We start from the raw sequence: 24,981 nt of genomic DNA on the forward strand, positions 1-24,981 counted from the left end.
CTCGCTACCTTATGTCTGTTCTCACCTTAAATGATGTATGATAGATAGTTCTGATACCGCCAATGAAAATAGTTGTCTTATTCTTTGACAGTGCTGCTCTGAACTTTAAATGGTGCGATGCCACTGTTATCTCTCGGATATGGACAGTTCCCTTCTACATGGGGTTTCATTCCGCGAGAACTGATCGTGTGCTCGAATAGCGATGACCGTGATAGACGGTGGTATTGACTCAATGCGAAGCAGCCTGCCGATAAGAAAGAAATGAACATAACAAGGATTTGAGATAAGAAAATCAATGTTATAATGATGCCAAAAGATGTTGAAACTAGAAGATAAAGTTTCTGGATTCCGACGATCCTATGCGTTTCTGATGGTTCTTACTGATGATCCGTAACGCCTCAATTTTCAGACGGTTTTCAAGACGACTATATAACAACACGCAGGCAAATCAACCCAGCTCCTGATATTCTCGAACGGTAGCATGTAAATGTCGTCCACAAAAGATGGGCAAGAAGTGTGAGCGGTAAGTTAAATCTTTCGGGCTGTGCATGGTAATATTCAGCGACAGAACTGAGGAAACGAAAGGAGAAAAGGGTGTACCTTGTCTCATACATTTCCATATCAAGCTTTCGAAAAAGGTTCCCGAACACAAGGTACAGTTCGCACCACGCAAGGCTGAGAAGACGAAAATAAGATTCAATACCTCTGATAATGGCCCATCATTGTACTCACTTCACGCCCAAGCATGACCGAGGACCTTTTGAGAATGGTATGAGATACTTATCCAGCGAGGGCAAATCAGTTTGAGTCCACCGATCAGGGTTGAAGGTCTCTGGCTGAGGAAAGATATCCTCGTTCATCAACATGAAATAACTCCCCACTCCGACGATAGTCTACGAGATATTCAGTCCATATCTTCTTCAAAGAAAGTACAAGGCAACCCACCCCTGCAGGAACTGAAACCCCATCAATATCCATATCCGTGCGCAACAGCCTCGGAAGGGAAACCGGCACACCAATACTCATCCTCAGCGATTCTTTCACTACCCCTGTCTGATGCCAAGGTTGATGAATAGTTATCCTTGGGAAAAGTACAACGACATACCAGGTAGGGTAATTTCTCGAGAGAATCATATGACATGGGTGATCCCTTTTCCGGCCACATAGCTTTCAACTCTGCAATGAGCTTCGCTCGGACAGAAGTGTCGTTGAGAACATAGAAGAAACCAACACTCATTGCATTGCTTGTAGTATCAGTTCCCGCAATGATGAGCGTTTGTGCCTAGGAAATAAGATCCGAAAAGTCAGTTACCGACCAGTAACACAGCATAGGCTTACCTCAGCCAACAATGCCTTCCTCGAAGGTATCTCCTCGTCGTCCAACAAATGATGATAAATCGTGTCATGGACAGCGTCAAGCACCCCAGGATCGGCTAGGATCCCATCGACTTGTTTCCCGAGCACAGTTTGCAGTCGGAAGAAGCCTACTGACTCTGGGTTCATCTTTGTCATCAGCCATTCAGGTAGATGGTGCAAAAGCACGAGGATAGGGAAGTGTCGTACTGCACTCATGGTGGCTGTGGCACCCTCCATTCCCTGGAGAATGGGATGGGCGAAGCCTGGGTAGTGGAGCGCATCAAATGATTCAGCGAAGCAGTATGCGGTGATGATGTCCATAGTCGTGGCTTTGAAGGCTTGGTGTAGATCAACAGGTCTACCGCGATATTCTTCGGCGAAGATACCCGTCAGCGTATCGACCTTGCAAAAACTGTTAAGCTAGAGTTCAGTCAGACCATCGAAAAAGAGACATACCTTCGCCTGGATAACACTTTCCAGTTTGAGAATCGACCGCCGCGAGAAGAGAGGGTTGAGGATCTCCCGTCTCTTTTTCGCCAAAGTGGGATCAGTGAATCCAAACACGGATTCATCAACGTTGAAGCACCAGTAAAAGTTCGGGTCTTTGATCACGTTTGAATGACCAGAATATATGGAAAAATATGCCTGTGGAGTGTTGAAGTGTAGCTTAAAATGATATCGATGAGTCTTTTGCATTATTTCAGGTAATGGCAGACGCTAACCTCGTTAGGCGATATGCGGACCACCGGACCTTCAATATCTTAGCATCAGGAAAATACCCTAGACAGAGAAGGTTTTTAACCACCTCACCATAAATCTGATGTAGACGCTCCAATTCTTTGACGAACATCCCATCTCGAATTGTCTCCCAGTACGTTACATACCACGACGTGAGTGCAGCAATTTTCGGTCCGGGAAACCCTCTGAGGGGATGAAACACGAGCTTGGATAGGACACGATAGATGCACCAAATCACTGTTGCAGCAAGTAGAAACATGACTGTGGGAGATATCCGACATCGTCCAGCTTTATAGCAACCGATTCAACAAGTTTCTCCGAATACCACCGTTCGCACCAAAGCTGTCTCCATCTGTGTTCAGATACGGGAGAAGCATCTGAAATAGATGATGAAGGTCGCGTGAGTGTTGAATCAGTGGACGCGTGAACCACAGTTCAAAGTCAGCAATGGTAGGCAATGATAGTCATGTGCAAGGCAGTGACGTAAGAGCAGACCGATGATCAGAACCATGATAGCGTTTTCCGGGAGATGCCGGGGCAACCTTTCGCTCCTCGATGATTGCAACTAAGCAATGTATAGGCGCTTTCACAAGCACTTGAGGAAAAACTTGGATATTTCTCCCTCATAGTTCCAGGACCATTTGGTCCCTTATTTCCATCATATCTTCTGTTCAAGCTGGGATCTCTCTCTTTCTTACCGGCGGTTATCGCATGACTTTTACTGTTCCGAGCCTGTCGCAAATGGAGTGCGCCCATCGGACCAGATTATTCGCCCAGCTGATCTGGGAAGTCATGCGGTGCGATTGCTTCCTGTGCAAAAGAAACCTATTTATATAAGTGTCTATAATGTGCTCCCCGACGAGCGCACATTCCAAGGACTGTTCGACTTACGGTAGACTTAGTGTTACTTAGAGCGAGACTTTTTGATATAACATTTTGTTTGGGTCTCGTTTAGTTAAAGTTCAGTGTATGACAAAACGAGCACTTTGTGGTTTGGGCATGGGCCAGATGTCCAGCAGCATTTGTTCTTAAAAGGAAGGAAGAAACACAATGCCGAAACGTCGACAGTTGTTTGGTTTCAGGGAAATGCCGGGGATACATAGGCTAGTGGTGAACCATATTCAGGAAAGCCGTAAGACTAAAGGTAGAGCATTCGAATTCATGATGCGAAGAAGTCAGAGAGACATGATACGTACTACAAGGCCGTACTGCAGCTCAAACACACCAGGCCGAAGGGAAATGGCATCGTTCGCGATAGCTCAAATAGGTCATTTTACCGGTACATAGAACATGCATGATAATACCGGCGGGATCCCAGTTAAGTGGTGACGCGCCCCATACAATAGACCCCCTCCACCACATCGTCAAATGAATATCCACGCTTCTTTGCAACGGCGGTCGATTGGGCGAGGACACGCATAAGGGCTCGAAGCAGAGTCCGCGCATCATAGCATCATAGCATCGACTTTATAGCTTCGTGCTAATATTTCAAACGATCAGACATGCGCAAGGACGCTGATTCGTACACAAACGTTCCTTTACATAGAATTACCCTGACTGCCCATATCCCGCCGGTTTTCTTCCTTTTGTCAAGGGGGACTTGTAAACAAATGACTTGCAGTGTACGGAAGTGAGATTTTCTACCTGTGTTCCTCTCAATGCTTAGATTCGTTTGAGATTCGTCCCTATTCTAAGTATCATAAGACAAGGTACCGCACAATAGCCGAGGGCGACGCTCGACAAGGTAGACATCCATCTATTGTTTGCCACCTGACGTACACCTTTCTTCCTTGTCTTTCAACTGAGAATTGTATTCAAATCCCAGAATTGCGGACCCTAGCTCGCGCACACGTTCCTGCCGCTCGGTGCATAACATCCTGATAGTTACAGTACGTTCTTTCTTCTCCCTTTCGGGTATCTTTGCTCCCTTATCATACAGGATTATACACCTCCGTCTATCTAAGGCTCAGCTGGGAATCGAACCCATATTGAGCTCACCCAAGTTAACCGATAAGCAGCCAGAGATCTGTACTTTTCCTTCATCAGAAACGAGTTTGTTCATTAGACTTGATGAAATCGCGCAGTTTCTTCGCCCTCCTTACAGCGGAACTGTACAATGGCGATATTGCAACCATATCGTACACTCAAGGTGAACGAAATATCCACCTATGTATGGCATTGAAAAATAATCAAGGTGATTCAGAACATTCAACAGCCATATCCTTGTGGGGGTCGAACCCGCACCATAGGACCTCAACAAGCTTGACAACCTGGTGTTGAGTAACTCATGAGATTTCCCTAAGGATAACACTCCCCGGCCGTGTGCTCCGAGTTGAGGATAAGGCCATAATTTGCAGAGAAACACATGCCGGAAAGACCGACAATATGTATTAAATCCAAAACGACGTCGAAAGTTCATTCACTAGGCAGGAAATTAGCGAGATCTCAACGTCTCGTCTGTCGTCCGAGATCAGCACCGTACGAAAGGAAAAGAGGAAAGGCACCAGATATGAATTCTTTCTTCAGTAAACTGTACCATCACACATAGAAGAACCTGTTCTGGGTTAGGTCCACCCATCCACGCGCGCATGGTGTACAACAACAATGCCGAAGTTCTTGATGGGCTCGCACGGGCCACGGTGGGAGCGTTGGTACGGTTCCCCCGAGATCACGTGCACCATTTCTGTACATTCGCAGCTAGACCCGCGACTATCACCAGCGATTCCACATTCTCTCTATCGGTCCTAGAGATACGGTTCCAACGGCATCGACATTAGTTGTAGATCCGGTCACCGTCTCTAGGTGCATCCTCGTCATCATACATGAAGAAAACTTGCGTATGGAACGCATAGAGGAAAGTATCGCATCGGGAGATTCAAAGCGAGTGTAGGGTTATTCCGCGGTCAATGTGGTAGTCGTTCGTGGAAATCGGGTAGACATAACCTGTTTCGTCGAGATGGACACGGTGTAATCCCGGAGTACAAGCGTGATATAACTCTATGAATAGATGAAGGTTGGTGTTGCAGAGAGACGGACTGGACGTAACAAAATTGACCTAGGAGTAACCGTTCACATTACATGGCCAAACTCCTCTGACAGACGACGATAATTCGTCTCATCCGGGTCACCAAAATGCCACGCCATGATCCATCGCGGAGTTCTACCTCCTTGTCGCACACCTGGAAAGTACTGCATGCATTGAAACCAGATGAGGTGCGCAAGATATTGGACGAAGCGGTATGCAGCAATGATGTGATTGTCATTGGTGGAGCTCAGCGGTGTTCTCGGGCAAGAATTTCCACGAACGGGTTGCCCTGTTGACAGATTAGGCGTGTACAAGAAAGAACGAAAATGAGTATAAACGCACCTTTACTAAGATGTGTTACTCCCTGAGTTGAGAGTCGGCGTCCCTGAGAGGACTCAGGAGCAGGTTCCTGATGGCCAGTCTTCTTCGAGCCGTGTGTGAACGTCTGCATACTAGATTCCTCGCTTTCATAGGGAGCGCATAACTAGTTATCTTCCTTACGGCCCTTTGAAATAGAGGAATCCCCATGGCAAGCGACAACTGATGCAAACTACCTCTTTTCACACCAAAGGAGGACGCAGAGCATCGAAGGGCGGAGAGAAGTAATGCTGGAGGCAGACGTAGCGTTCCTTGGTGGATAAGCATAGGCATAGCATCTCCGGTCAGGCCGAAGCTAAAGTTAGCATGTGGGTAAGCCGCGAAAGGGTGTCGAAACATGAAAGCGCACGCGCGCGATGGACGGAAAACACATGAAAGGGGCCCCAGGAGCCACAAATGAACGGCTGCATATCCATCTTCTTGAATGATGCGTGGGTTCCAACACGGATGGGAAGTATGAGCGCGGATGGTCGTGGTTGTGAAGACGTGAAAGGTAACGTGCGTGCGGGCCGAATACTCCGTCGTCGCTTCTTTTGCCGTGCTCCCCGAGTCCCGTCCTCACCTTAAGGAATAAGTGTTCTGCGTCCAGACCAGATCCACCGTCCACATCCACATGCATCACAAAGAGACTGCATCGGCTTTGTCATATCTTCAGGGAGGATATACAACCATGTGACGATAGAAACATAGCGTACAGCACTCGAAGGACAGAATTTATCGTGATATGCAGGTACTTCAACAGTGTACATTGCCACATCTGAATTTCGAGAAATGGCACGCTGTCCGAACTAATTGCAGCAGGCCTTGAGAACCCATGCAAAATAATACCAGAGGGCTAGGAATCGAACCCAGATTCAATGCTGACAAGCACGCATTAACCGATGTGCTACCAGACGCCGGTAAAAGGGCATCGGTATATGTTCAAGATCTGATGTAGTTTGGTGCATGTCGCTGGTGAGGTTCGTGTCACGCATCGTCAGATCACTGAGGTGAAATCAAACATGAATTCTTCGATGCAGAAGTAATGAAGAATACTTGGACTGTATTGAAGTGTACAGGCAAGCAAGGAGGGTATCCGTCTCCAGTTACAGTGCCACCGCTCGGACAGACAGTCGTACTTTTTGTGATATGGGTTGGCTGAATAAATTCTATAATCCAAAGATCTGATATGCATAAACTTACCTCGAATTGCCGCATATGGCCCCAAATGATGCAAAATTACTCATTCATCCTCCTCACATGCCTGGGGAACTCCAACAGCGTGTATAGCGACCATGGTTTACTTCATACGACAGTGCACTGGGCGCCCAAAGTGGAAGGTAGAGCGTCGAAGGATTAGCTGAACGCGACAATATGGATTTGAAGGCGCTTTGAAGTCTCAGCGGAGATCGACGACTCGACGTGGTGGTATTCGGTGAGTACTTGAGTATGTCCAGTAGCATATTGACCTTTTGACAATTAAGGAGGATAAGAGGACCCGAACACAAATAAACTTGAACACGCCTTGGCCTGCATGATAATTCCCAATTTGCGCTTTGAGGTTTACAACCAGAACGCCAATGGTGTCGATATTCTATCTCTTTTTCACCAAAGGGCGGTCTGCGAAGCTGAGTATGAATGCCTCGAGGCAGTAGCAGTCCGGGTCCTTGCAGTTATCAATGCACCCACGGGTTGGACAAGCTAGTGGACATTCTTCAGGCGTAATCAAGCCATTTTTGACCTATGAGTTGTCAAAAAGAAAGGATATCTATCCAGCGAGCAAGGCCGGAACGCAGGGCCAGAAATCCCATGCAACGCCTCAATCCATCATCGACATCCATTACAATAGTACGGAATCCTTGAGACGGTACAAGTCCTTGGAACATTATATATATCCGTCTTCCAAAATGACCCGGAGATTCTCGTGTGGAACAGCCGTGGTTTTGGTGTTGGTGGTTGTGCAGAGAGAGGCAAAATGTATATTGGTGATCCCAATACGGGCCGGTTCCGTCTTGCTTTCGTCCTTACTACTTGTCCAGAGTTCATCCTATGCCCAGGACTCATAATCAATAACGAACATAAAATCATGTGCATAAATCTATGCCACGTTAAATTTGAACTTGCACGCAAGATAAAAATGAAAAAAAAGAATGTTGTTGGTATGCATACCCTCTGGCTGGGAGTCGAACCTAGTTTTCGCACGTCAGACTCCAGAGAGATGAAAGATGGATGATACACACGCGTACTAACTAATACACTATCAGAGACTTCCTAAATGTGTACCATAGGTTAATGGCAGAAGCGAAATAGAATTCCATACTTACCTGGGAGTTATGTATTCAATAGAAAATACTTAAGATGATTCCTACGGATACAGAACGCGCAGAGTCTCACTTCGTTCCCAGTCTACTCTATTCCTCTCTCGGTGAGAAGAATCCAAGCAAAGTTTTCTCTAAGGTTTGTCTGGTATACGATACCTTGCACCATTTGCCTAGCTTCAGAGGCCCGTTCATTTTTCTGCGCGGCTTTCACCGTGGGCCAGTAAACCAGGATTAAAAAACAACTCACCGAACCGTCTTTTCCTAGGTAAAAACGAAACCTTGATGGTATGCAAAGCACCGTCTGGGAATCGAACCCATCTTAACCAAGTTAACCGATAAACAATCGGTGATTTGTGCTTCTACAAGAGTTTGCTGCTTCGCCTTGCAGATTAGCATTGAGGAAATCGCGTAGTTTCTTCATTTTCATTATCCTGAAGGGAGCGGACCATACAGCAGTGAAGTTACATTCGTATCTTAAACTCAGGGTGAACCAATTATCCGTCCTTTGTATCAAAAAGAAAAAGAAAATTAGAAAAATTTCCGCTTATATGTGAGTGGGAGTCGAACCCATACCATAGTACATTACTCAACTTGGTGTCGAGTGACTGGTGATATTTCCTTAAACAGGTTCCTCGTGGTGACATGATGTGTACTTCCTTTTATGCGATTCACATGTACTGTCTATGTGCATGATAAAGCCGGAAGCGGAGTATCGGTGATGGAGAAAGTAACGCTGGAGGTCGATCTGGTGTTTATCAGTGGACAACCACCAACGTGGGTCCCCGGTCAGGCTGGCGCTAAAGTTAGCGTGCGAGTGTTGCTTGACGAGCTACAGTGGAGAGTCAAAAAAAAATGAATTCTCGCATGCTCCAAAGAAAGAAGGACCATGGGAGCGTTGGATGAATATCTGCATATACATCTCTCTTAATGACGCGTAGGTTCCAACATGTATAAGAATTATGAGCGCGGATGGTCGTGGTTGAGAACGTCAATCATAACCGGTATGTGGGCTGAATACTCCGTCGTCATTTGAGCTGCATTCGTTTGGGATGCGTAAAAAATAGTACCTGACACTGGGAACACTCTCTGGCTAGGAATCGAACCCAGATTCAATCGCTGACAACCGCGCGCTAGCCGATACGCTACCAGAGACTGGTAAAAGGGCAGCGATATATTTTCAAGACCTGATGTAGTTTGGTGCATGTCACTGGTGAGGTTCGTGTCACATATCGTCGGATCGCTGTCTCTTTTCGCTGAGGTAAGGTCAAACATGGATTGTTTGATGCGGAAGCAACGAAGAGTTCTTGGACTGCATTGAAGTGTATGCGAGCGAGGGGGGTATCCGTCTCCAGCTACAGTGTTCCGCTCGGACAGACAGTCATGCTCCTTGTGAGCCAAAATGGCTGAATAAGTTCCACAACCCACACCTGTAATACACGTAGACTTACTTTGAACAAACGACCACATATCTGCCCCAAAGACGATAAGTCATCTCATTCCAAACAACAAAGTCTGTTATACAGTCGCCCAATCTCTCGGGATTCATCCTCCTTGTCATATGCTCAGGGAATTCCAATGGCGTGCATAGTGGCCGTGTACTCCCCGATATGATGGCAGACTGGGCGTGCGAAGATTTGGAGTGAAGCATCGAGAGTGTGAGCAGCAGTAGTAATGAGTGAGAGAGTAATTGGATAATCTAAGTATATAGCAGTACAAATGCGAGGCTTTTATACCTTTACAAGTATTCTAGTATGTTCTAAGAGTGTCCTAAAATTGTAGCTAAGTTAGTAAGATAGAAACTTCGAGTATATACTTAATATTTCATGGTGGTGTGGGTAAGGTCTGGTGACCGGTCAAAGGCACGTGTGCCGATGGGTGTTGGCTTGCTCTGCTAACAGAGAGGCTAGCTGAATGTGATGACAGGGTTTTGAAGGCTCGGCATAACCCATAATGGACATTGTCGAGGAATATCAAGGCCATGTTTGGTCCTATAAGCTGTCAAAAGAAAGAAAGGCAAGTGCACGAGGCAAGAATGCACAAGAAACCTGATGTAGCACCTCAATCCATCAGCGATCACGCATCATGGTGGGAAACCTTGAGGCAACAAAGTCCATTGGAATAGATAAACAGCCAGGTAATAGTCTCCCACAGTGGTGCGAAGATCCTTATGTCGAATAGTGAGTGTCGGTGGTTGTTGTGGAGAGAGAGGTAAAAAGTATATTGGACATCGGCGTGCGGCCCGGTTCCGTCTAGTGTTCAATCGAGAATACCACTTATTGGGATTCTGTCCTACTTCCGTAGCATTCATGAGCAATAGATGTACAGCTAACAAAGAGCAAGGTGCATCAATTGTTGGAGTATCAAGTGTCGCGCATCGCAGCGCAGTTGACGTCGAGGACTTCAGTTGTCAGGCAAGGAAACCGTTCTTCTCTGTGACCTTGTTTACTATGTAGTATTACTACTTCTATTAGGTGTACAGTTGTAGATAAATAGACAGACAAATGATGATGACCCTCGCCTGTTTGTGAGGGTTCCCTGCTATATCCGGGTGAGCGGCTGGAGAATTACCGCTTATCTCAACATCAAAATCTAAGGCAGGCATTCTCACCAAAATAAAGTGAAAAGATGCGAGACTTTGCAGCATTAATCTCTCTGGGTGGGAGTCAAACCCAGCTTTCGCACCTACCCCTGGAAAATTGGAATACCCTGATATGACAGGTGGGTGTAGTAACCGATAGACTACCAAAGATTTGTCTACGGGCCTAAGTGGAGAATTGAGATGTCGATAGGGGCCCATAACAGCCTGAGATTCCGGGCAGGCATGGATGCAATGTGACTCTCCGACGAGAGAAGATTATTCCTATGGATACCGCGTGTCTGGAGCCTCAGTTTTCTCCCAGTCTACTTGATACCTCTCTCTCACTGCCAAGCAAGAAGAAGACGGATCGGATTTCAGGCATATTTTTTCGGCATTGATCGGCAGTCAGTATAAGACTTTCTGTACCATTTGCCTAGCTTGTTCCTCTTCCCGTGCTTCACACCCATGACCACTACATGACTTCAGACAAACAGGATAGAAGACAACTCAGTGACATAAAAACGCTCACGCTTGACGTATAAAGCTCCGGCGAGGGATCGAACCCGGCCTGTGTTTAAGCTAGTAGATAAGCTATCAGATCAGCACTTCGTCCCGCTCCTTTGCTCCTTTCAACGCTCATCTGGAACCGTGCCTCCCCAACCTATGCCCATAGAGGCGTTTGCATCCTCCTCGAATCAGTTACTCAATACTATCGCAGTTTCATTCCTTTGAGCTTGTCGTACCAAAGGAAAGCTGGCCTAGAACGCAGAATGGAACTGATATCGCGTGCAATAAGATGTCGCGGTGTAGATCATACTTTGACAAAAATTGTTCATGTGGACTACTTCTTTCGCTAGGAACTAATAACCAAAATGCCGAATACGAAAAAGGACCAAACATATTGTTCTAGACACAATATTATCCTGTGGGGAATCGAACCTGACAGTTACCACAAGACCGCATCTTCACCGATCCACGTACATACCGCATTTTTCTACTCATAATCCAATTACTCACTGCTGAGGACGATAGAAATCGGATCGATGGCCTACTCGGAATCTGTGTTTGCATGTTGAAGAAGATGAACCTCGCTTCGCTCCGGACCTTACGCAATCCGGATATTCCTTCCAATGCAACTAAAGAGAGTTGAACCTGACAATCGTGGAAGCCTTAGTAGACGAGACACATTACGTCATAAAATCGACGGGTTTGGTTGCCTTCTAAGCATGAATGGAGCAGGACATGAAAGAACAAAGAAAGAACTAGACCTGTGACCGGTCCCTACATGAGCAAGCGTCGATGGTAGGGACCTGTACGGCTGAGTTTGAATTCCCTTTGATAAATTTAGGGAATTGCCGGATCCCAAAAAGGTCAGAGAAGGGGCTTCCATATTTAGGTTTTACTGGTGATCGTAGTGATCTCGACGCGTTTTGACGCGTTTTCTTTGTTTACCACCATCTCGTCTCTTTGTTGAATGCACTGTTACCATAAATCACCAAATGGGAACAATATCTGGTTCTAAAACTATCTTTGAATCTCTCGACGACATCAGGAATGCTGGCTTTGATGATCTCTCTCAGTACATCACCCATTTTGTTGATGCGGATCGCGTTCCATCAACGTACATCTCTACGCTTTCACGAGACCAACAGATCATCTGCTACCGTCTCTTTCTCTTGGCTTACCTTGTGACCTGTGGAAGGGAGGCACCTAGAGAGATGCAGCTTCGAGCAGCATTAGCCTCGTATGAAAGAAGGGACTCGGCGGTTATTGCAGGGACAGGGTCGGGAAAAACCCTTATCATCGCTCTTCTTATCTTGTCGGACCACCCTTCGAATGGTGTCAGCATCACGATATCCCCTCTGAAGCGCCTTCAATTGACCCAGGTACGTAACATTAGCTGCTTGGCAACCGTAATTGGAGCTCATATTGCGGACTACGTAGGCGAGAGACTTTGTTATGAAGTACAAGATCAATACTATTGCAATAAATGATGATACGTCACGGAATCAGTCATTCTGGGATGTACGGTGACCTTCTGTTACGTTTATATACTCAAATTTACGATGTTCGACAGAATATGATATTTAATGGCAAAACCAAGACGCTGGGAACTGTCAAGCACTTCATTGTAACTACGGAACAAATGTTCAAATCCAAGGAAGGATATCTCACACGATTTGGTCATCTCATCCGGACGCTGGCGTTTCGGAAAACAATCAGGCGTGTTTTCGTAGACGAGGCTCACTTCATTTATTTCACTGGTACTCCACAGTACAACGTTCCCGCATTCCGACCATCCTCGGGTCGCTTGAATGAGATAAAAATACTCCCCTCCATTCCTTGGCAGGTATTAACAGCGACGTCGCCACTTCATGTTCTCTCGGTCATTGAGAGTGCTGTCCTTCGCTTGGAGTTTGAAGTTGAGAGGACATGTCCAATGAAAGAGGGGTGTAAAATACACCAGAGAAGGACTTGGATCGATTTCTATGGCTGGCAGACATGACGGACAGGGAAAATACACGAAAACGCGTCGAAACGCGTCGAGATCACTACGATCACCAGTAAAACCTAAATATGGAAGCCCCTTCTCTGACCTTTTTGGGATCCGGCAATTCCCTAAATTTATCAAAGGGAATTCAAACTCAGCCGTACAGGTCCCTACCATCGACGCTTGCTCATGTAGGGACCGGTCACAGGTCTAAGAAAGAACGGAAAACGAGGCCCGTATTTCTTGGCCGGAATTGAACCCATACCACGCTGATAAGACAGATCAGCTATTGGCCCTTGATGAGCGCAAAGAGTATGCAACCTTGACTACGTTTTCGGGAGAGAGCATCCTGGGAAGACAGCAGATCCGAATTCGTAAAACCTCCGTCGAGAAATCACACGATGCCACAGGAAAGAAACATATCCAGTTTCATACGAAGAAGCTATCAAATGGAGGTCTAAAATGCTACGCTGAGAACGTCTGCTCCATTATGCGCAAGAAGACGAGCTCTTGACGATCTTGTTTGTGTTGGAGGATCTGGTTAGTCAATCATTAGAAGGAAAAGCGGAAACATAATGAATACGGCAGATTTGTCCAAAGACTATCGCACGATCTGGGCCTATGTTGTATCCCTCTCAGCAGCCTTATGAACCGAATTAGATTCACAATCCATTCACGCACGCAATAGGGACTCACCAAACCGGCCTCTTTCCACTCGTCGTCTCTAGGATCATCCTTCTCGCCGTACTTGGAGGAAGGTAACCAACTACAGAAGTGAGAACGATGCGATATGCCAAGTCTAGGATTCGGGAAGCATATTAATGCGTGACAGAGCTCCAAGGCCTGCGGAGGTCGACGTAGTATTCGTTATTAGGGAGTGTGAACAGCAGGATGACATATGTAACACGTCTGCGGTCAGGGAGGCGCTTTCCGCTGAGATGTGACATCTGAATACGTGTATATTGACGCTGACATTATCTAGGAAATGATACGTCAGTTACCCACAACACCTACACGCAATACGCGTGGACATACCTCCGAAAAACGCACCTCACTCCTCCAAAAGATGACGATAATTCAAATACCCTAACTCCAACCGCCCTGGTATTAACGTTCATTCTCCTCATCACATGCGAGGGAAGAAATGCATCTTCTTTAACAGGACAGTGGACCAGGAGCGCAAGAGCGGAGAGTCGATCGAGGGATTGGGCGAACGTAGCGATGTTATTCAGGCCTGGGGTTGGTGGAGATGATATTCCCAGACGGGAATTCGGTGAGTCGAACCTGAGACAGGTCAGGCGCATATATGAATGCGTACATACACGCACGAACGCACCTTGTATCGTACTTCCGAGTTCCAAAGACTGACACCACAAGAAGAGAAAAACGCCATCTTCGGCCCAGGCCCCAGAGTGAGGTCTCTGAACTCGAAAGATCCATCCTGACATAGAAGTGTAGACACTCTGATGTCTGGGACACGTAAGTAGAGTCGTTGAGGGATATCCGGTTCGCCTGACCTGCAATTCATCAGTGGGAGCAAGAACATGGAGAGAACATGAACGCACAATAAACCTGTCTCACATATGCTAATCCAGCTTCTCAAGGTTTCACACGCACGCGTCAAGTCGTCAATCGCTATCGCGAGCCGTAGTAATGGTGTGCACCGGAAAACGCGTCCAGTATGCTTTCAGGGCTGTCATAGAATAGCTGCGGAGGGGTCTCATCGATGACGATATTGCGTAGAGGAAACGACATGTTGTGGACGGTGGTGGTCGCGAAGCAAAGGGCGGGCGGCGCCTCAAACGGATTGGTCATCGGCACCCGGGCCGTTTATCCTTCCTCTTTCGCCACCCTATATCATGTCGTCCGTTTTCATCTTCAGCTCACTTTTCTCACTTTTTTAAAAACCTCGCTTCTGTCAAACATTCATTTGCATAATTATTGTAGACGACATGGATACTAAATGATTTTTGTTTCAATGCATTAAAAATACATCAGTAGTCCTCACGACAAGCCCAGATGGGAATCAAACCCATCATGCGTATGGCATGCTTACCGATACGCTACCAGAGCCCTGTTCTGGTAGTGAGAGTAATTTCTACTTGGTGGGACGAAAGCTTGAGACTCGTGCAATAATATCTTCGCTACTCTATGTGTTCATTGGTTTCCGCCAAGACTTGCTAACTTTTAGGTAGTAAATGTCATGACATTCCTCGAAAACTGGTACATTAGACTTATTTTTGTGAAAAATGATGCTGCCCTGTATCAATAATCATCCCGTGAGGCGTCGAACCTCGTAGTCTGGTCTTCGCTAATGTGTCATCGCCTCACATGCTTGTATGCCGATCAAATTCACAAAATTAGGTGGGGAGGGAATAGGAAAGAGATTAACAAACTTTAGCCAGATCTTGTGAGAACTCCGTCACTTATAAACATATCAATTCGGATCGATCACCGTAGGGGGTCGAGATTAACAACTCTATCTGAAAAGGCGCACGGCAAAAATATAATATCTAAACTTGCACCAAAGATAAAATGGAACACTTTTCCTGCGCTTCTACCTCTCTTGATGGGAGTCGAACCCAGCTTTTGTATGTCAAGGGAAGGAAGGCCGAATGACTGGCCCGTGTCCTCATCAATACACTACAAAAGAGCTTCCAAGTGGTTTAAGGTGACTTAGAAGTTCAAGTCATCGACACGAGCTGCAAGGGAAGAGAAGATTATTCCCATGGATATGGCGTGCCCCTGGCCTCGACTTCTTCCCAGTCTACTCGATACCTCTCTCTCGTATTGCTAAGCGAGAAGAAGACTGACCGAGTTCGAGTCTTGACTAAGCAGTTCAGGTAGATCACTTCGCCATTGGTCGGCGGTCAATATATTATTTCCTGTACCATTCGCCTATCTTTTGAGGTATGTTATTCTTCCCATGCTTTACAAGTACCGACTTCAGAGAAATAGGATAGAAAATAACTTAGTGACGCAAAAAAAACCCCGCATAACAGCTAAAGCTCCGGCCAGGAATCGAACCCAGCTTGTGTTCAAGTTTCCTGATAAGCTACCTGATCGGGACCTATTTCCTCTCCTTCGATCCTCTCAGCACTCATCCGGCACCATGTGTTTCCTGCCTATGATCATAGATGTACTCACAACGACATCCATTAAGTACTCGATAATATAACAGTTTGTTCCTTGAACTCGTCATTCCGAAAGAAAGCACGGCCGGATCTCAGACTGGGACCCATTTTGCACGAAATAAGCCACCATTGCGCATATAATACCTCTATGAGAATTATGCATGAATCTTTGCATGGATTACCTCTTTCACCGGGAACCACTCATCAGAATGTCGAATACAAAAAAAAAGACTTGCCCTCGGCACATTATCCTATGGGGAATCGAACCCGATAGTTACCACAAGACCATGTATTAACCGACCCGCATACATATTGCACTGTTTCTCATTCATTATTCAATTGCTTACTGGCGAGTGCGATAGTCATCGTATCGACGGCCTACTCTGAATCTATGTTAGAATGTGTACGCGCGCACTCCGGAACTTACTCAATCCGGATACTCCTTCCATTGTCCTGAAGAGAGTTAAACCCGATAATCTTGGACGCGCTAGTCAATCTACTCCATCATACGGAAGAAGCTCTTTCACCGTCTTTCCATAGACTAGACACATTCTGTCATAGAATCGACAGGTTTGGCTGTCTTCTAAGCCCTCAGAGCGAATGGAGCATGGCCTCCAAAGAAAAAAAAAGATGAAAGAACACCTGTATCTCTTGATGGGAATCGAACCCATGTCACAGTCGTGAGACAGATGTGCTACCAACCTTTTATTGGCGCAAAGAGACGCGACTTTGATTCCAGACCGGCTTGCATAGGAGATTCTGACAACGTTTTCTAGAGAGAGCGTCCTCGGAAGAAAGCGGAACCGAATTTGTAAACCTCCGTCGAGAAATTATAAGGGAGAAGTCCTATTTCGTATGGAAAAGCTATCAAATGTAGGCAAAAATACTATGCTATGCTGCGAATATCTGCTTCATCATGCGCAGAAACGCATGCTCCTTCACCGTCTTTCTTGATTTGCGAGGGATCTGGTTAGTCAATTTTAAAATAATTTAGGAGAAGGAAAAGAGGAGACGTACTGGATACAGCAGATATCTCATGTATCACACGATCTGGATGTACTATGCCTTCCTGCTGGTAGATGTGCCTCTGAACAAACTAAGATTTGAAACCCACCAACACGCGCAATAGAGATTCACCAAGCCTGCCTTATGCAGCCGGTCATCGGGGATCATTTTGCCATACTTCGAAGGATGTAATGAGATAGTCCAACGAGAAGTGATCCAGACGATCGTACGAGATCGTTCGCATGCGTAACTACGATCACGTTCCAAGTGCCGTGAAACGCCCAGGAGGTTGATGTAGTATCCTGCATTAGGAAAAATGCGTAGTGGGTCGACCCATCTGTGGTCACGGAAGCACTTTGCGTGGAGATTTAGCGCCAGATTCCGTGTATCGTTGATCTGACACGATCTAAGAAAGGCCAATTCAGTCCTCAGGACACCAACATAAATACACGTGGGCGTACCCCGATAAAACGCCTTGCTCCTCCAAAAGACGGCGATAAATGACTATAAATCGTTTAACAATATGCTACTACCAACGGCAGGTCGCCGTCGGGTTAAGAACCATTTTCCTCGTCGGAGGCACGGAAGGTGGACACGAGAGGGAGACAATGCAGATGGAGTACAGCATGCGTGCATGCCTCCCTTGACCGGATGGTGAATCAGGATCAGGAGCGCAAGAGTGGAGAGTCGGTCGTCGAGGGATTGGGCGAATGTAATGGTGTGATTCAAGCCTGGGCTCAGTGGAGATGATATTCCCAGATGGGAACTTAGTGAGTCGACCTTGAGACAGGCCAGGCGCGTCATGTATGTACACACGAGCGCACCTTCGCCTAGTATTCTTCAATTCGAGAGTTGACCATTACGAGAAGAGCAGAATGTACTCTTTTGCCCAAAGCGACATCCATAAACTCCGGTTACTGGGACACGTATTTGCAGTAGTTGAGGGATATCCGATTCGCCTGACCTGCAATTCATCAGCGGGAGCAAGGACATGGAGAGAACATGAACGCACAATAAACCTGCTCTCACACATCGTAACCCAGATCCTCAAAGCCTCACGCATACACGTCAAGTCGTCAGTCGCTATCGCGAGCCATAGTAATGGCGTGCACCGGAAAACGCATCTAATAGGCTTTGGGGGCTAGCCATGGAGTCGTCTCACCGATGATTTATGGCATGTAGGGGAAACGAAGTGTGCTGCGTGCGGGCGGTCGTGGTCGCGAAGAGAACAGCGGATTGGTCATCGGCACACGGGCCGGTTAAGTATCCTTCCTCTTTCGTCACCTCGTCAACTCTCTTTTCGTTCGTAGCTTATCTCTCTCGTTTTGTACACTCTCTTACTTATTTGGATAGCATTTTCACCAATTTTCCCTTTTCCAAGGTGCACAGCGTTCTTGTTCGCATTACTTTGACATTTCACCGGTCTTCAAATATCATGGTAACGATTCAAGGACAGGCTTTCTTTGCAATCATTCCGTGTATTTGACTGAAAATTGTTACCGTCATTTCACCACAGCACTTGTCACTGACAGAGAAACAAAATGAGCTTAATCCTTCTCGACAAAACATCGAGGACCTCAAGAAGTATTAGCTGGGGATCGAACCCTGAGCTTGCACGTGGGACTGATGAAGACCATTAGGCATCCGTGCCATCGTCACCGGATAGAGGAGTCTCTCGGTGCATTGTTCCATCATCCCTTATGCCTCACGTCATCCTACATCATGACATGTACCATCAATCTTGTTCTTGCATTTGTCACACCTACTTGTCGAAGACATGGATACTAAGTGACATTTCTTGTTCTCATCCACAGATTCAATAAAATGATACACGATCCTCGTACAAGCTCACCTGGGAATCGAACCCATTGTTCGTATTGCATAGTTACCGATACACTACCAGAACTTTGGTTTTTGCCTTGCGATCCATCTCTACTTGTTGCCAGAGTGAAATCCTCCGAAATATATAAGATTATCCTTACTCCTCTGCATGTTCATCTGCTAGTAGCAAAAATTAATACCTGTTACCTCTCGAGTAAGAGACATCGCTCTCCTCAGACGTCGGTGTGAAAACAATAGCGAGACCACAGTGTCATTTTCCTGCAGGGAGTCGAGCAGTGCTGTTTTGTCTTAGCCAATGCACCACTGCCTCTGAAAGGTACTAAACTATGCTAAGGAATGCGAAGTGCTACACACACACACCCTAACACACTCAATAATTGCGGTTCAAAGGGGTAAGTTACACCGGGTTGATACTTGTACTGTGGATACTAGTTCCGGGTTGACAATGAATATAATTTGTTTGATTGCAATATTCTGAAGCGACACAAATCTGAACTTTCTGTGTTACCGAACACAATCTGATACCAACGGGCTGCCTGGTGCAGTTTCCTGAATGCGTACTAACTGCCTGGTGCGGTGTCTGAACTGATACTGTCTGCCTGGTTGCAGTTTTACTGGTACTAACACGGATTCTGGACTGTACTTCTGACTTTCTGAATGGTTCTTGCACACAAAATGTGACCAGGTCACTAAATACTATTCCAGGTGAGTCTAGGACTCGAAGCTCTTAACCAAAGCCCATACTAATTTGCTTGGTAGCGTTCCGGGGGCCAGAAACCTGCCTTCCCGCTAGTTACATGGACAGTATTTATACTATTCTACCCTATCTATATTTCCAATCTTTCCAGGTACTATTACTGCACTTGCTGATGGAGCCGGGTGGATATGAGCTCATATCCCGGCTCCCAGGTGAACCCGATCATGATCTTGTGCCACAACCTGGTGTCCTGGCTCATGATACTAAGTTTTACCTGTACCGGGGCAGAGCCCCTGGTGTTACGGTTCTTGTTTCTCATCTACCCGGTGAGCCAACCGTCCACCTGAGAGACTAGGGAAGCTGCCAGGTAAGTAAAGCCGTACGCGATCGTTCTTTGTTTTGTTATTCTTACTTTCGGACCGATGCCATCAGGCGGCCATCAGTGCCGGGATGCCAGGTCGGCTGGTACCATGTGCATCGACCCGCCTGGACCTTCGGTTACTCGGGCTGAGTCATCGGGTCACCAGCTCGTCACCCGAGGCATAGATATTGTATGGCTAAGTCCCAATGGTTTACTACGCTGGTTACTTCCCGATTTCTTGTCTTTTCTTACTAGTATAGGTAGAGATACAACTTGTAATGTTGTAAAATTGAATTTTACATGCCTTTTACAAGTGTGTACGCCCTGTAGGCATATCACCTCACATGAATGCATAAGAGATAAACATCCTCTAGATAAGGTCCTAGACTGTGTGACAACTCCAGCACTTGTATACATATCACGTACAATTGATGGGGTCGAGCTCAACAGCTCTATATAAACTAGCGCACAGCATGGATTTTATATTTTATTTTCGGAAGAATAAGATAGGATACCAGGGAGATGAGTACACATCGAGATAAAACAACAAAAACAGCTGTGTTTCTTCGATCAATTACTGGCTGGGAGTCGAACCAATACATGCAGAGCCGTACGGATACACAACCAGATGTTCTCTTTATGCAGCCCCAGTTGCACCTTAACGAGAACAGGGCGTCAGCATGGAAATTTGCATTGTGAACCGTTCCCGCCCTCACTTTCTAAACGAAATGGAAGCAGCTGCGCAAAACCAACTGAAATAAGAACGGTATAACTACGGTGACAATTGCTCCTAATTATCATGGATTACGGAGCGGTGAGGAGTCCTTAAAGGAAGGATACAATATTCTTTTCACGAAAAAATACCGCCTACACGCATCTTTCATTCCGCGCGCAGGGAATCGAACCCCGCAGTTTTGCCTCGCATGCTTGTATGCCAACCCGACGTGCAATTACAAGGGAACGGAATGTGCAACGTGATGAAAAGAAAGAGCCAGTGGCGGTTCAGTAAAATCATCCTCGCTATTCTCGAGCCTTCCGAATCATAAGGAAAAGACCACTCGGTTATACTCGTCTATTGTTTCTGTAGGGAGTCGAACCCGACAGTTACGCGTTAACAAATGTACAATGGCGGAGGTTATCATACATTCAATTCCGGACACTAACAGGGACTGAACATTCGGAGCGAACCCAAAAGATGACGGAGTTATTTTTACAGTATGCGTCTGGTTGGGGAATTGAGCCCATAGGCACCAAGTAATACTAATGCACTACCAGATCTGCCCTCGATACGAAGGTTTGCCATTCCAAAACAACCCTTCATCCATTTTTGTTCTGTCATATTATACCTTATACTTTATCTCTTTCGTTTACAAAGGAACCAGATGAATCCTAGAAGCCATGGTACATCCCTGCCGAATATTTATTCCCCGGAGGAGGTAACAAGACGACCTGAGGTTCACTTATCTCCTCAGTAACACATCGGCTATTACACAACAACGCTATGTTCGATTCTTAGTGTGAGAATACTGGATTGTTTCAATGTGCATTTTTACTCTTCAAATTTCCAAGCTAGGTGCAAACAAAAGCATGGAAGAGGCGAAATTCGTTGGATTCATCACTGTGGGAATGAAACATACCTAGGTAGATATACGACCAACCGGTGTGCTATCAGAAACGTATCTTCTATGTACCTACTCACAGCCGGAATACAATTGCAGATCGTGTAATGTGGGGCTTGCGATAGATGCCTTTGCCTTAATATTACCGTTCTTCCTTTCTAAGATCTTCTCTCGTTTTATATTGTTATACATACAGCTATCGACTATCAGATCTTCTCTTTGCACAGCCCCTGGCAGCACTGTGTTGATTGGATCGTGATTTAGATTGAGACTTCCTGCTTCTCTTGTATGGGAATATCGACCTACAGTGTTGACATCCATATACTACTTTTTTCGGGAAAAAAACAATTCCACCCTGGATCACTATTATCCTGCAGGGAGTCGAACCCGACAGTGTGAAATTAACCGTTCCCTGGAACACGCCTTGATACCAACCCGACTTGCACATGTACGTACAATGGAACGGGATATGTAAGATAACAAAAATAACGATCTGTAGACCGGTCATCCTCGATAACCCTTACCCCTTTGCCTTAAATTTACCATACCTTCTTTCCGAAATCTTCTCTCCTTTTATATTGCCATACAGACAGCTATCGAACCTCGTATCTCCCACATCATGAAATCCACGTAGCCCATTTGCTCTCTTGCCCTCTCGCAACCTTCGCAATCTCCCTCGCCACGATCCTATCCGCTTGCTCACTCGGATGCAACTCGTCGTACCTACACCGGTCATACGCGTGAAACCCAGGAAATAAAACATAGAAACAGGATACACCCACCACAGATAACTATCCCGATCTGTCCCAAACACCGTCGTGCACTGTAAACTCCCAGCCTGACCTTCCTCCGGAGCTATGCAGGATAACACCGCACCCGTCACGTTGAACGGCGCAGTCCCGTTCAAGTACTCTGCTGGATTATCGTGTATGTCTTGGAACAGTCCGTGCAAGTCAAAAATCCCGATGTGAGCGCCTGGAACCTCTGGTACTACCGCTCGGAGCATCGCACGAGACAGTGCGTTCCCACTCAATACTAGCTCGCGAATAAACACGCTCCATTCGGTTGTGTTGCGCGGTCCATTGAAATAATGGTTCGGGTACGAGTTTGGAGCATACAAGATTGCTTCGTTCAGTGGTACCATCTACACACGGTATGTCAGTTTTTCGGTATCCGTGATGGTAGTTACAGTTACCCACATTCTGGAGCAAAAAAATCCTCGCTCCATCCTTATACAAGACCCGAACCCAATCCAACATACAGCCTACCACGTCAACTATCGACGCATTATTGCTCCCTGTAACCAAAGAATACACTCCGATATCATTCGTCCCGATCCATTGCGTATAGAGCGTCTCCTCCGGGTCCAAAACAATCGACCCGTTGTGCTTTTCCGCGAAATACAACGGGAGCTGACTCTCGAATATGGAGGGAAAGGGGCGGAAGGGGGCAAGAAGAATTCGACGTGGTCGCCTGCGTGATTGCGTGGTTGCGTGGTGCGTGGCTGCGTGGTTGACAAATTAAGGGACTTCGATCAAAAGTTGATCAAGTCCATCAAACGCGACTTGAGTCGACGCGTTCCGTTCTTTTCTGTTAGTACTTGCATAGGATTAGCTGGATTGTGAATTCCTGAATGTTTAAATATGACAGCTTTAGTGTGATATTGAAATGCTTCAAAATATGGTCAATATCATGAAAATATCATTCAAACTGGATTGCTAAGTTTAAGAACATCAAAAGTATTGTAGCTGAAGTAAATAATTTTATGAGTATCCTAACAGTATAAAAAGGCCTTAGAGGTGATCTGCCAAGCTAGAAGCAATAAGGTACACAATGTGGGGTTCCCAGTTGAGCGGACATGATGAGAAGAATACGGAGTTCTACACTTGATATGAACAACACCAAAGAAACAAGCGAATTAAGAGGCAATTATACAAATGATACACTTTCTGAGGGCAAACTTATATGGGTTAGCGTGGTGCCTGCGAGGTGCCTGCGTGGTCTGCGTGGTTGCGTGGTTTGTCAGCGTGGCGGTGCGTGGTCAGCCTGCGTGGTGTGCCTGCGTGGCTGCGTGGTTGCATGGCTGCGTGGTACGCCAGCGTGGTTACTTGCGTGGTCAAGGTATATTAGTACATAAGGAACGAAAATTCTAGGGAGAATTAAATGACCAATTTGGTTAGTATTAGAGCATTCAAGGAGTAATTGACGTGATGTCAACGTTGAATTAATGTTCATAGTGTCATAACATCTTTGGATTAACGACTTGATGCAGGAAAAATGAGAGAGTAGCTAAGTTTTGATATTTATCCTTCTCATAATCATAGATACATGCATTGAAGATGCAATGGCACCTACAAATCCGAGATTTGAAGGTTTAAAACCTTTAATGGGCAACAATTGAGCATTGAAACATTTTCGAACAAAGGTCTGTTTCTTGCAGACAATTTACCAATGAATAAGAAATACATACAAGTATATGTTTAATGAAGCATTCTTATCATTGCGCAGTATATATGTACAGTCAAGGCAAGTTCAACTCAAGTTCAACTACGGACTTTGCGTGGCCCACGTGGCCATGCACCATGCACGCGTGGTACCACGCAGGTGACCACGCTGAATTTCTAGTGCCCGGCGGAAGGTTATATTGTTGGAACATGTTGCGCCGGCACGTGCGAAGGGGAACAGTTGGAGGTTGGCGTACCCTGCAGCGTAGACAGGCCACATTGTTCCCCCGTCGCCCATGGTGGTGATGTCAGTGTAGCTGTCGCCGAAGGTGACGAGGTTCTTGACTTGGATTGTGAAGGAGAGAAGGGGAAGAGAGAGAAGGAGGGGGACTTGGAAAGACATTGGATACTGGTCGTGGGTTGGTTGAATGAAAGGAGGTGTTTATGAGGGGAAGTTTCTCCGAGATTGTACCCATGACCATCGCGAGCTCTTCTTCTGCGGTCCGTCGTCGCAAGTATTCCGGAGAGCCAGTGAAGAGTTATTATTGTGTTGTACCACGAGAATACATATTCAAAGGGAAGAACAGGTTCAGAAATAGGTTCAACAGCCAAGCGACGGTAATCCGCATACACCAATCCGTGCAGTTTTAAGGGCACCTCATGTTCCGTACCGTCGAAGGACTCTGGTTCCTGTGGCATGGTCATGACAGGTATCAAGCGACTTTCCTGAACACGAAGATGCGATAGCATCAACAACCTGCGTGATGGATATCAGCTTGGCCTTATACAGCACTTTTTACGAGGGTGAATAATGGCGCGTGGGTTTAGTTGGTGTCGGAGTGTGAATGGGAGGTAGGGGCTGTGGATTAGCATAGAGAAATGAGTCGACAAACTCGTCGTCTGATACTATCATTTAGGAGTAGTTATAGATGGAAAAAAGTGCGAGTTGACTTACCCTAAATTTCCTTTGTTCCCTCGAAATGCTAATACCAAGTGTATGGTCGACGAAGCAG

The 24,981-nt window shown here is 46.2% G+C and overlaps 6 protein-coding genes and 1 non-coding gene across 7 annotated transcripts; 2 read left to right on the plus strand and 5 right to left on the minus strand.

The window, feature by feature from the left end:
• Positions 1–448: 448 nt before the first annotated feature.
• On the minus strand, positions 449–2,542 carry EV420DRAFT_1500783 (cytochrome P450; the record flags this gene model as incomplete). The annotated part of the gene is made up of 9 exons (XM_060471029.1): positions 2,167–2,542; positions 2,079–2,107; positions 1,813–2,022; positions 1,339–1,758; positions 1,106–1,282; positions 946–1,053; positions 733–893; positions 601–675; positions 449–542 (listed from the first exon to the last, which is right to left on the minus strand). Exons 1-9 carry the CDS (start codon positions 2,351–2,353, stop codon positions 449–451), a joined length of 1,461 nt encoding a protein of 486 aa, XP_060340245.1. The 5' UTR covers positions 2,354–2,542.
• Positions 2,543–8,879: 6,337 nt separating this feature from the next.
• On the minus strand, positions 8,880–8,949 carry EV420DRAFT_t18. Its single transcript has one exon. It is a non-coding gene; the product is annotated as a tRNA-Asp (tRNA).
• Positions 8,950–12,051: 3,102 nt separating this feature from the next.
• Positions 12,052–12,249, plus strand: EV420DRAFT_1241562 (uncharacterized protein; the record flags this gene model as incomplete). Its single annotated transcript, XM_060466641.1, has 1 exon — positions 12,052–12,249. A coding segment is annotated over one exon (198 nt), but the record flags the coding sequence as incomplete, so codon positions are not given.
• A 5-nt stretch (positions 12,250–12,254) lies between these two features.
• Positions 12,255–12,881, plus strand: EV420DRAFT_1298878 (uncharacterized protein; the record flags this gene model as incomplete). Its single annotated transcript, XM_060468362.1, has 3 exons — positions 12,255–12,261; positions 12,320–12,400; positions 12,453–12,881. The coding sequence occupies exons 2-3, from the start codon at positions 12,335–12,337 to the stop codon at positions 12,879–12,881; spliced, it is 495 nt and encodes a 164-aa protein (XP_060340247.1). The 5' UTR covers positions 12,255–12,261; positions 12,320–12,334.
• A 141-nt stretch (positions 12,882–13,022) lies between these two features.
• Positions 13,023–14,621, minus strand: EV420DRAFT_1757971 (uncharacterized protein; the record flags this gene model as incomplete). Its single annotated transcript, XM_060480532.1, has 6 exons — positions 13,023–13,509; positions 13,563–13,632; positions 13,917–14,150; positions 14,203–14,383; positions 14,432–14,461; positions 14,531–14,621. The coding sequence occupies 6 exons, from the start codon at positions 14,619–14,621 to the stop codon at positions 13,486–13,488; spliced, it is 630 nt and encodes a 209-aa protein (XP_060340248.1). The 3' UTR covers positions 13,023–13,485.
• Positions 14,622–16,886: 2,265 nt separating this feature from the next.
• Positions 16,887–17,809, minus strand: EV420DRAFT_1473515 (uncharacterized protein; the record flags this gene model as incomplete). The annotated part of the gene is made up of 5 exons (XM_060469143.1): positions 16,887–16,966; positions 17,018–17,085; positions 17,115–17,411; positions 17,467–17,509; positions 17,539–17,809. The coding sequence occupies 5 exons, from the start codon at positions 17,807–17,809 to the stop codon at positions 16,887–16,889; spliced, it is 759 nt and encodes a 252-aa protein (XP_060340249.1).
• A 4,332-nt stretch (positions 17,810–22,141) lies between these two features.
• EV420DRAFT_1298880 (carbohydrate esterase family 16 protein) lies at positions 22,142–24,371 on the minus strand (the record flags this gene model as incomplete). Its single annotated transcript, XM_060468363.1, has 4 exons — positions 22,142–22,247; positions 22,301–22,668; positions 22,724–23,028; positions 24,179–24,371. The coding sequence occupies 4 exons, from the start codon at positions 24,369–24,371 to the stop codon at positions 22,142–22,144; spliced, it is 972 nt and encodes a 323-aa protein (XP_060340250.1).
• Between the last annotated feature and the right edge of the window lie 610 nt (positions 24,372–24,981).

Source organism: Desarmillaria tabescens (assembly GCF_030435595.1).
Source record: "Desarmillaria tabescens strain CCBAS 213 chromosome Unknown EV420scaffold_1, whole genome shotgun sequence".
Taxonomy (NCBI): Eukaryota; Fungi; Basidiomycota; class Agaricomycetes; order Agaricales; family Physalacriaceae; genus Desarmillaria; species Desarmillaria tabescens.